We start from the raw sequence: 12,005 nt of genomic DNA, 5'->3' as shown, positions 1-12,005 counted from the left end.
TGCTCCCACAAATCCGTGCAGCTCACCTTCACGCACCAGTTCACCCGTGTGAACCTGAGTGCTGGGCACCGTGCTGGTTTCATTGCCACCCAGCAGGAATTTGTCACCAACCTGCTGCAGAAAAGCTCCTCAGCTGGGGGCTGCGACTGCTGTCCCCGACACCCACACTGCTGCACCTTCCTCCGGCGCAAGGACCAAAGGTTTGCGCAGGGATAGAAAGCAAGGCAGGCAACAACTGTCCCTAAACTGGAGCCCAAAGATTCAGCACCCTGCTGAATTCCCCCAAGCCGGCGACTGGTTTTGTACGCTCTCCGGACGAAGGTGAGCTCGCAGCGGCTGCCCCACAGCAGCTGGAGGCACGCGCGTCGCAGCAGGAGATCGAGGTCGCCAGCTGTGGGTACGGTGCACGCTTCACAAATGTGTCTCTGTACAAGAAATGTATTTGCAAGTTGCAGGACACAGCAGAGAAAGTTAAAAATATAGGAGGGAAGCCATAGCAGAGAAAGCAGGGTTGTTTCAAAAATTACCTCTACAGAAGTACATTGGACTATAATTGGACTTTTTTTTTTAAAGGTATCCCTACTGTGTTACAAGTTAATTGCCAATATTCACATGCCTCAGGGCTATTGTATCTAGCACAGCACAGCTGCTACATTCTCCAGGCTGCCTAGGTGTTTAATTACAAGCTATTTCTTAAAAATTAATCTGAATCACTGTAATGATCCACTTCTTGCAGTCCTTCAGTGTCCTCCAGCTCTCTCAAACACCAGCAGACATTATCATCCAGAGTGTCTGGGAGTAAGATGTTCCAGGAGGAAAAGTTCTCCCTCCCAGGGGCTGACTTGTGCTCTGATGCAAAAGTTTGTTTTAACAATCACAGTTATTTTATGAATTCACAAATCTCAGAGTTCTTAGCTGTGTTTTGTGCAAACTGTTCCAGTGCAGTTTCAGTGGTTCTTGTACTGAAGAGCAGCATCTAGAGGCTAACTATGCAGCACACACAGATGATTTATTATCATACTGAATGCAAACCATCTTACTGCACCACTGGATTTGCTATTGTGCCTTCTGACACCATCTATATACTTCCAACACTTTTCAGATCCCTTCAGAGCAACCCTACTGTACAACAAAAAAAATGAAGCCTGCTTTTCTTTTTTGGCAAAGTGACTGCAGAACCCCTTTGACACCAATCTTAGCTTCTCGTTAAACATATACATGAAATAAAAGCTCCTCCCTTGCCTCTTCTAGTGTAAGGCTCCTTTGCTCAGTTCCCACATCTAATGCAACTCTAGACCACTCCAAGCCAGAAAGCTCCTTTTATTTCTCCACTCCAGCCCTTCCCATCAGCCACACAGGCCCGGGACAAGAATGTGTGCAACTAGAGATGGAATATTTAAAAGAAACAAAACAAAACAAAAAGCTTTTTTTTGTAATGCTAGTATTTTATCCTCAGCTGGGAGTTAGATAGTTGCCTGAATTGCAGAGGAACTACTCTCAAGAGACAAAGAAAATTACTATTTGCTTTCAGCAGCATTTAAGGAAACATCTTGCTGTCATAGGTAACCTGCAACGCCTTGGCACTGACAAAATACACCTTGAACACTCTTCACTCCAGAGACCTCCTACTGGAAACCAGTCCAGAAGAGGAAGGCAGGCTTTTCAAAGGGCCAGGTCAGTCCTCTGCCATGCAATTTGTGTACTCTGGAAATACTCAGAACGTGGCTGCACAATATAAATAACACACAAATAACAAGCTAACTATTTCTCTCCCACTGTATATACAGTAGTAAATGTCCTGTTTTAAGTTACCAACCGCCTTAATTACCTTAAATTTCTCTCCCTATTGCAAAGACTTAGAATCTAGGAATCTCCTGCAATAAATTCCTTAGTTTGCGTTTCCTTAATTACGGACAGATTTGAAAAGTACCATAAGAGATTACTGCTTCTGCAGCAAGCAGCGAAGTCCCTGCAGATGTTTCCACCCCATAGAGCATGGAAGCAGACCTTACTGTTGAGTTTCATAATCAAAAAGTACATACCTGGATTAACTTTTTAATAGAAACAGGGGTGATACCATTGTAAGTTAACATTTGGCTCTTCAGCAGTCTTGTGACCCCCAGATTTTGACAGCTTTTGGTAGAACCCCCAGACTTTTTACAGCTGAGAAACAAAGTCTCTCCCAGCTTAGTAACATCTCAAACCTCACATACAACTGCTTTAAAACTGCTACTAGAGAGCATGGGAGAAAGCAGCACATGAACTTTTGCAGAGAAAGAGAGGGTGCAGGGTAGATAAAGCATCCTGGTAATTTTTCTTTCACAGCATACTACTTGCGGAACTTCAGATTAACAGCTAGGTTAATTATTTATACTCTGAGAGCTTATTTTGAACTCGGCTCCTGCTCCATTCCTTGCAGCACTCATGTGCCTGCTGCCACAGCCGGCAGGCCAGGAAGCTAATCGGTGGGGCTGGCCAGTCTGTTTTACTGGATTACTTCCCAGCCAGATTTGCAAGTGCAACTTCCCTCTTGATGGCAGCACAAATTTAATTTCATCTGTGCTCCCAGCCACTCTCTCCTGGTACAGCTATTTTGGCTGACTCTCAACTAAGACGGTTATTCATTCAAGTAAGGAAACTCTTTCACCAGTGTAGTTTAAATATTTGCCAGTATGGTTTAAATTGCGAATAAGCTATAATGACAAAGGATTTTCTTACAAGTGCAGTTAAGACACTTTTGTCTGCACAAGTAGCTTTGTTATAGATATGATTCTCCCAGCATCCGAGCACCCTTCAGCCAAAATAATGCTGGACCAGGACTGTAGTTTCACACCTGTGGGCAGGAGTACCTCTTCACACCAGCATAAACACCTTACTCATCCTTCTCTTGCCCCTTCCCGGCTATTTATACACCAGCACCACAAAGCTACATGGAAAACTGGATCAGTTAATGGATCTGAATTAAGTCTAACAGCACAAAAAGCACAATCCATACTTCAGTCTTTAAAAATGAGACTTTAGCCATCCCTTAAAGTTTAAATATTAAACCTAAAACCTTAAATCATTCTACTTAGAGATCATAGCCTGTATTTTAATGTTACCTTCAGCTTTAGTTCTCCAATTTGCACCACTGACTGATTGTTTAACAGGACCTGTGGCCATTAGGAGGCCACATTTCCTCATATTTTCCTTCAACTCTATAACAGGCTTGAAATACTCTGTTTTATTAGTTTCAGAAAAGGGTCAAGAACCATCGGTAGTCTGTGGTATGCAAAACCCCACCCCTCAAAACTGCAGTTCTGCTTCACACCTTGAAACCAACCTCTTAACATCTATTTAAAAAATATTAAATTTGCACTGCTCAGTTGATGACTTACAACTTATTTCCATGGCTTTCAAATTTAGGCTAAAAGGTGACAAAAGTAAGATAAAAAAGAAGCATACCTAAAGCATGATTCTCTTCCACTTTCAGCTACAACTTTCAAGTAAATACACAATGAAACATATCTGGCATTAAGCAGATCTTAACAATGTCTGTAGGATTTTTTTTTTTTTTAAAGTGAAAGTGGTTAATCTACACTGCATTTCTTTTCCAGTATAACAAGAGTACAAAATACTCACCCCTTGGGATCCTTTAAATTGAATTGAAGGTTGAGAAGAAACACGATCCTACAAGAGAAAGAAAACAAATAGAATGTAAGCAAAATGTTGACAAATCTTTGCGCTCCAGCAGAAGTTAATTCGCTGCAGAAAGAGAAGGTGGATGATCCCACAGCAAACCATAAGGCTCCTCATGCCCATACCAAGATGCAGACCCCACCAGGCAGCAGTGGCCAGGGCTTCAGCAGCAGGTCTGGGCTCCTCGCAGCACCCAGGGTTTCCTCCACTCAGCACCAAGGAGCCCGAGAACCGATGCTCTATTGTGCTTAGCAAGGACAACGGCGTGCCATGGTGTCCTGGGTTCAGCTGGGATAGAGTTAATTTTTACAGGAACCTGGGAGGTGGGGGGGCATAGCCGGGGCAGCTGACCTGAACTAGCCAAGGAGCTATTCCATACCATGTGACATCATGCCCAGTATAGAAATGGGGAGTGGGCCAGGGGGAGGGGGCTCCTGCTCTTTTCGGTGGGGGAAGCGACGGAGCGTCGGGTCCCGGGTGGTGAGCAGTTGCACTGTGCATCACTCTTTTCTGTATACTCTTTCATTAGTACCGTCGTTGTTGTTGTAACTTTTTTTGCGTTGTCCCAGTAAACTGCCCTTATCCCAACCCTCGAGGTTCCAGGTTTTTTTTTTCTCTCCTCCGTCTCCCCCCTATCCCACCGGAGGGGGCGGGAGGAGTGAGCGAGCGGCTGCGTGGTCCTTTGTTACCGGCTGGGCTGAAACCACGACAGTCCTTTTTGGCGCCCAACGTGGGGCACGAAGGGTTGAGATAACGACAGATCTGGCCAGAGCGTGTTGAAACAAATTTGTCATACGCATTCCTTATATTAGATAAATAGATGTTAGTCACAATGTTGATTAATTTGTTTACATGGTGGCGTTTTGTAAGTCCTTATATGCTCTATGTATTGCCTGTAGTTACGTTTCTCACCTCTGGGAGAGTGATTGGGATTATCATTTTGCTGTACTGGGCAATGTCGACTTGTGAAATGATTACATCACTGGTCATGAGGTTAAGCTGGTATCTGTATGAGGCAGTGATATCATTTCCATACTTTGGGCACCTTCTATCGGATTTTATTGGTAATTACAGCCAATCCATGGGGGAGTTAGGGGGGAATACTTCCCCCCGTCTGTTCGCCTCCCTTTTCTCCTTCCAACTAATTACAACAGCTTTTGAGAACTTTGAATATCTTTGGGATGCACAAGCCACTGTGCTGTTAGTGCTATGCCTCCTGAATATGTTTCAGGTCTTGTTTAGGGCTACAAAAAGGCTCTTTAAGAGTACCACCCAGAGATCTGCCCCAAAGCTGGATATTCATGGGTGGCACGGCATGTGGGAGGATATGGGCAGGTATCTAGAGAACTTCTCACCCCCAGTGGCTTGGAAGTTCACTCCCGAACAACTACAGAACCCTCATGAAGTGGTAGAATATTTGAAAGAAAAATGCTGTGGCTATTCCAAAGACGTACAACTCGCTGCACTGTGCTGGGCCCTGGCCAGTATCTACCAAACACTGCTTGATATTAGGCAGCACCCTCAGGGAGAAAAGGGGGAAAAGATGGAAAACAGGACAGCAGGCACCATGGCTACCCCTACCCCTACAGCAGGCACCGTGGCTACCCCAACCACAGTGACAGATACTGCAGCTAAACCAGAGAACCAACCTGTGCCAGCATCAGTCGCCCCTGTACAGAAAAAGAAACACACAAAGAAATCAGTTCGCTCAGTGAGAGATGAAGATGAACCAGGGTCATCACGAGAACAGGAGGAAGAGGCAGAACCTGAAATAATCACCCGATCTCTATCCCCGAGTGAGTTGTGTGACATGCGAAAAGATTTTAGCCGCCACCCAGGTGAGCACATTGTTACCTGGCTGCTCCGATGCTGGGATAATGGGGCTAGTAGTGTGGAATTAGAGGGTAAGGAAGCCAAGCAGTTGGGATCTCTGTCTAGGGAAGGGGGCATCGACAAGGCGATTGGGAGAAAAACACAAGTCCTCAGCCTCTGGAGGCGACTTCTGTTAGGTGTAAAGGAAAGATACCCCTTCAAGGAGGAAGTTACATGTCACCAAGGCAAGTGGACCACCATGGAGAGAGGTATCCAGTACCTGAGGGAATTAGCCGTGCTGGAGGTGATTTATAATGATCCAGAAAATGTGCAGTCACCCATAGACCCAGATGATGTCCAATGCACACAACCCATGTGGCGGAAGTTTCTACGAAGTGCACCACCAACCTATGCCAACTCATTGGCAGTAATGTCCTGGAAAGAAGGCCATGGACAAACGGTGGATGAATTGGCTGTCCAACTCCGGCAATACGAAGGAAGTCTCTCTTCCTCCCTACGGGCCTGTGTCTCGGCTGTAGAGGAATTGTCCCGAGAGTTCCAGCAATTCAAAGTGGATATGTCCTCCTCCCCACCTGTACAGGCCCGCATCGCAGCTATTGGGAGTAAGCATTCCTCTGCCCAAGAGAGAGGAGAGAGAAAGTACACAAGATGGGCTAACCTGTGGTTTTACGTGCGTGACCATGGAGAGGACATGAGGAAGTGGGATGGAAAACCTACCTCAGTCCTGGATGCACGGGTACGGGAGTTGCGAGAAAAAGCAACCAGAAAAGAGGATTCTTCTTGGAAAACTGCTGCTCCAGTTTCCTGTGAGGAGTCCCCCAGATGCAGTAGATGGGCTGATCACATTTCTGATCCTCTTGAAGGGACTTCTGATTCACGTGTGCGAAAAGTGAGTAACGAATATTCTAACCAGGATTAGAGGGGCCCTGCCTCCAGCCAGGTGGAGGAGAGGGACAACCGAGTCTACCGGACAGTGTGGATTCGATGGCCTGGCACATCAGACCCACAGGAATATAAGGCTCTAGTAGACACTGGTGCACAATGCACCCTAATGCCATCAAGTTATAAAGGGGCAGAACCCATCTGTATCTCTGGTGTGACAGGGGGATCCCAAGAGCTAACCGTATTGGAAGCTGAAATGAGTCTAACCGGGAATGACTGGCATAAACACCCCATTGCAACTGGCCCAGAGGCCCCATGCATCCTTGGTATAGATTATCTCAGGAGGGGATATTTCAAGGACCCAAAAGGGTACCGTTGGGCTTTTGGTATAGCTGCATTGGAGACGGAGGAGATTGAACAGCTGTCTACCCTGCCTGGTCTCCCTCAAGACCCTTCGGTTGTGGGGTTGCTGAAGGTTGAAGAACAACAGGTGCCAATTGCTACCACGACGGTGCACCGGTGGCAATATCGCACCAACCGAGATTCCCTGATCCCCATCCATAAGCTGATTTGCCAATTGGAGAGTCAAGGAGTGATCAGCAAGACTCACTCACCCTTTAATAGTCCCATATGGCCCGTACAGAAATCTAATGGGGAATGGAGACTAACAGTAGATTATCGTGGGCTGAATGAAGTCACGCCACCGCTGAGCGCTGCTGTGCCAGATATGTTAGAGCTTCAATATGAACTGGAATCAAAGGCAGCTAAGTGGTATGCCACAATTGACATTGCTAATGCATTTTTTTCCATCCCTTTGGCAGCGGAGTGCAGGCCACAGTTTGCCTTTACTTGGAGGGGTGTCCAGTACACCTGGAATCGACTGCCCCAGGGGTGGAAACACAGCCCCACTATTTGCCATGGACTGATCCAGGCTGCACTGGAAAAAGGTGAAGCTCCAGAGCACCTGCAATACATTGATGACATCATCGTATGGGGCAACACGGCAGAAGAAGTTTTTGAGAAAGGGAAGAAAATAATCCAAATCCTTTTGAAGGCTGGTTTTGCCATAAAAGAAAGTAAGCTCAAGGGACCTGCACAGGAGATCCAATTCTTAGGAGTAAAATGGCAAGACGGGCGTCGTCAGATCCCTATGGATGTGATCAACAAAATAGCAGCTATGTCCCCACCGACTAATAAAAAGGAAACACAAGCTTTCTTAGGTGTTGTGGGCTTTTGGAGAATGCATATTCCAAATTACAGTCAAATTGTAAGTCCTCTCTACCAAGTTACCCGGAAGAAGAATGATTTTAAATGGGGGCCTGAGCAACGACAAGCTTTTGAACAAATTAAGCGGGAGATTGTTCATGCAGTAGCTCTTGGGCCAGTCCGGGCAGGACAAGATGTTATAAATGTGCTCTACACTGCAGCTGGGGAGAATGGCCCTACCTGGAGCCTCTGGCAGAAAGCACCTGGGGAGACCCGAGGTCGACCCCTGGGGTTTTGGAGTCGGGGATACAGAGGATCCGAGGCTCGCTATACTCCAACTGAAAAAGAGATATTGGCAGCATATGAAGGAGTTCGAGCCGCCTCAGAAGTGGTTGGTACTGAAACACAGCTCCTCTTAGCACCCCGACTGCCGGTGCTGGGCTGGATGTTCAAAGGGAAGGTCTCCTCTACACATCACGCGACTGATGCCACGTGGAGTAAGTGGATTGCACTGATCACACAACGGGCTCGCATAGGAAACCCCAGTCGCCCAGGAATTGTGGAAGTGATCATGGACTGGCCAGAAGGCAAAAATTTTGGAATGTCGCCAGAGGAGGTGGTGACACGGGCTGAAGAGGCCCCGCTGTATAATAAACTGCCAGAAAATGAGAGGCAATATGCTCTGTTCACTGATGGGTCCTGTCGCATTGTGGGAAAACATCGGAGGTGGAAGGCTGCTGTATGGAGTCCTACACGACTAGTCGCAGAAACTGCTGAAGGAGAAGGTGAATCGAGTCAGTTTGCAGAGGTGAAAGCCATCCAGCTAGTGTTAGACATTGCTGAAAGAGAGAAATGGCCAGTGCTCTATCTCTATACCGACTCTTGGATGGTGGCAAATGCCCTATGGGGGTGGCTACAGCAATGGAAGAAGAGCAATTGGCAGCGCAGAGGTAAACTCATCTGGGCTGCCGCACTGTGGCAAGATATTGCTGATCGGATAGAGAAGCTAGTGGTAAAAGTACGCCACGTAGATGCTCATGTACCCAAGAGTCGGGCCACTGAAGAACATCAAAACAACCAGCAGGCAGATCAGGCCGCCAAGATTGAAGTGTCTCAGGTGGACCTGGACTGGCAACGTAGGGGTGAGCTATTTATGGCTCAGTGGGCCCATGATACCTCGGGCCATCAGGGAAGAGATGCAACACATAGATGGGCTCGCGATCGAGGGGTGGACTTAACCATGGACACTATCGCACAGGTTATCCATGAATGTGAAACATGTGCTGCAATTAAGCAAGCCAAGCGACTGAAACCCCTGTTGTATGGAGGGCGATGGCTGAAATATAAACAGTGGGAGGCCTGGCAGATTGACTATATCACACTCCCACGAACCCGCCAAGGCAAGTGCCATGTGCTTACAATGGTGGAAGCAACCACTGGATGGCTGGAAACATATCCTGTGTCCCACGCCACTGCCCAGAACACTATCCTGGGCCTTGAAGAGAAAGTCTTATGGCAACACGGTACCCCAGAAAGAATCGAGTCAGACAACGGGACTCACTTCCGAAACAACCTCATAGACACCTGGGCCAAAGAACATGGCATTGAGTGGGTATATCACATCCCTTATCACGCACCAGCCTCCGGAAAAATCGAACGATACAATGGACTGCTGAAAACTACATTGAGAGCAATGGGGGGTGGAACTTTCAAACATTGGGATACACATTTAACAAAAGCCACCTGGTTAGTTAATACTAGAGGATCCACCAATCGGGCGGGCCCCGCCCAACCAAGACTTCCACATACTGTAGAAGGGGATAAAGTCCCTGTAGTGCACACGAGGAGTATGTTAGGAAAGACAGTCTGGGTTAGTCCTCCCTCACGCAGAGACAAACCCATCCAAGGGGTTGTTTTTGCTCAGGGACCTGGGTACACCTGGTGGGTGATGCAGAAGGATGGGGAAGTTCGATGTGTACCTCAGGGAGATTTGATTTTGGGAGAGAATAGCCAGTGAACTAGGCTGTATGATATTTAACTGCTAAATAACCTGCCAATGTATGTCATTGTATCTATAGTGTCTATATGCCATATCAAGGGTATTACTGTAAGAATTACCCAAATGACTGAAGAATGGACTTTGAAACTGAGCCAAGAACAACAGTGATAGAACTTGAACTGGCGCCCAGCAATTTCCTCAAGATCAACATCTTCGACCTGCAGACCAAGGGTGTGGGTTGCATCAAATGTACCAGCCAGAAGTTCCAGAGACAGCATACAACAACCCAACACCTCACACCATCTCTCTCATCCTGAAGAAGTGTTACAACAGATGGAGCCTCAAAGTCATGGACTAAATAAAATTGATGGACACATTGGAGGGATAACCCATTGACTAAGGGAATACTATTTGTATGTGTGTGTGTGGGGGGGAGGGGAGGGTCCATATACATATATATCTATATATAAGACGAGGAAAGTGGTAGTGGTTGATTGGAAAATGTAAGATCTGGGCATGATGTAAATGGTATAGAATAAGGGGTGGATAATGTCCTGGGTTCAGCTGGGATAGAGTTAATTTTTACAGGAACCTGGGAGGTGGGGGGGCATAGCCGGGGCAGCTGACCTGAACTAGCCAAGGAGCTATTCCATACCATGTGACATCATGCTCAGTATATACATGGGGAGTGGGCCGGGGGGAGGGGGCTCCTGCTCTCGACTTTCGGTGGGGGAAGTGGCGGAGCGTCGGGTCCCGGGTGGTGAGCAGTTGCACTGTGCATCACTCTTTTCTGTATACTCTTTCATTAGTACCGTCGTTGTTGTTGTAACTTTTTTTGCGTTGTCCCAGTAAACTGCCCTTATCCCAACCCTCGAGGTTCCAGGTTTTTTTTTCTTTTCTCTCCTCCATCTCCCCCCTATCCCACCGGAGGGGGGCGGGAGGAGTGAGCGAGCGGCTGCGTGGTCCTTTGTTACCGGCTGGGCTGAAACCACGACACATGGGGAGACTGAGAAAATTCTGAAAGTTGTACAGCAGTATCTGTTGGCAGTGAAAGGAAAACCAACCCCTCTTCTGCCCGAAGTACCGTTGAATGTGGGAGCCCAACGCAGTGTGCTTCCCCCCTCTCAAGCCCTGCCCTGCTACCCTGGTTGCTTACAGATTGGGATTGGCTTAGTTTCCAAAAAGACTATTCAATAACAGCATTTTCACATGTACTTGAGTTCTGGGTATCAGCTCGAGATGCATGATTAACAAAGGCAACCTGCCTACTCAAAAGGTCTTCCTAATGATGGCTTTCCTCGTTAGGACAACGCTCAGGCCCCCATCGCTTCCCACTGTCACAGATGACCTGCTCTTTGCCCGGACACCCATGCACCCACCAGTACTGCCAGGAGCTCTTGCAAGACTGGAAACCAAGCTTCCCACCGCAGCACCTTTTGCGTTGCTCCCAGCAGTGTGGACAGGAAGGCAGGGAATAGCACCCCTCTTCTGCTCTTACACTCGTAACTTGAGCTAATTAACTTCAGCTAGCATATGTCTTAAAGACGAAAAAGACATGCAGCACAATCAAACTGGCTCCAGAAAACTTCTGAGCTCCCCCAAACAATCCTCACTTCTTCAGCTACATATCTGCCAAGTGAAATACACAATATGGCCAAAAATAACAAAAGCCACCTGCACCTTGTCTCTATCATTTCACAGCACCAAGCCCAGACTGTTCCTGACCTGTGAGGATGGAAGTGTCCTGCACTGCTGCTGTGATGACACCGCAGTCCGTGAAGACTTGCAAATGTTAAGGGGAAAAAAAAAAAAAAAAAATTAAAAAATCAAGGAGCTTGCTAGCTGGAAACTACTTTTCTGTCACAGGCTGGCTTCTGGTCAGATCTGCTCCTCGACACAGCCCAAACAGCAACACCACCAGTGCCAGCAGGAGCCCACTGATAAGAATATCCCATTTTAGCAGCAATGCTGACTTTGCTCAGCTTTACTGAATCCTGAAATTATGCTGCTGGACACAAAAACATAGGGCAGCTATGCTGACTAGCTCAATTTGCTAGGCTTTGTCCACAGGGTGTTACAGGGAGTTTGCCAACACACTGCAAACACTTACACTAAACAAGTTGCACCAAAGGATGAAATCCTGACTAATACAGACTTTATGCCAGCAAAAGCAAGTGCTTATGGACTTAAAGTTTAGGTGCCATTCAGGACTCTGCATCACTGGAAAGGCAAGTTAGATTCAACCCCTGTCCTCTCCTCCTTCCAGGCACAGGTTCCTCCTCCTTCACTTGTACTTGTCTCGCCCTTTAGCAATAAAATCCATCTCACTCATCCAGCAGAAAACTCCCCACGCTGGGCTTGGCGATGAGCTGAACCTGCTCATGCGGGTGGTCAGAGAGTGCTGGAG

General features: G+C 47.2%; 1 protein-coding gene across 2 annotated transcripts in view; it reads right to left on the bottom strand.

Moving 5' to 3' along the window:
- ELL2 (elongation factor for RNA polymerase II 2) overlaps positions 1–12,005 on the bottom strand; it is a 47,694-nt gene that overhangs the window by 26,423 nt on the left and 9,266 nt on the right. For both annotated transcript variants that reach the window (XM_030004463.2, XM_030004462.2), the window contains exon 2: positions 3,622–3,669. In XM_030004463.2, the coding sequence (XP_029860323.1) occupies positions 3,622–3,669 (48 nt within the window). The remainder of the gene's footprint in view (positions 1–3,621; positions 3,670–12,005) is intronic.

This window comes from Aquila chrysaetos, chromosome Z (assembly GCF_900496995.4).
Source record: "Aquila chrysaetos chrysaetos chromosome Z, bAquChr1.4, whole genome shotgun sequence".
Taxonomy (NCBI): domain Eukaryota; kingdom Metazoa; phylum Chordata; class Aves; order Accipitriformes; family Accipitridae; genus Aquila; species Aquila chrysaetos.
This window is presented reverse-complemented; position numbering and strand designations above follow the sequence as displayed.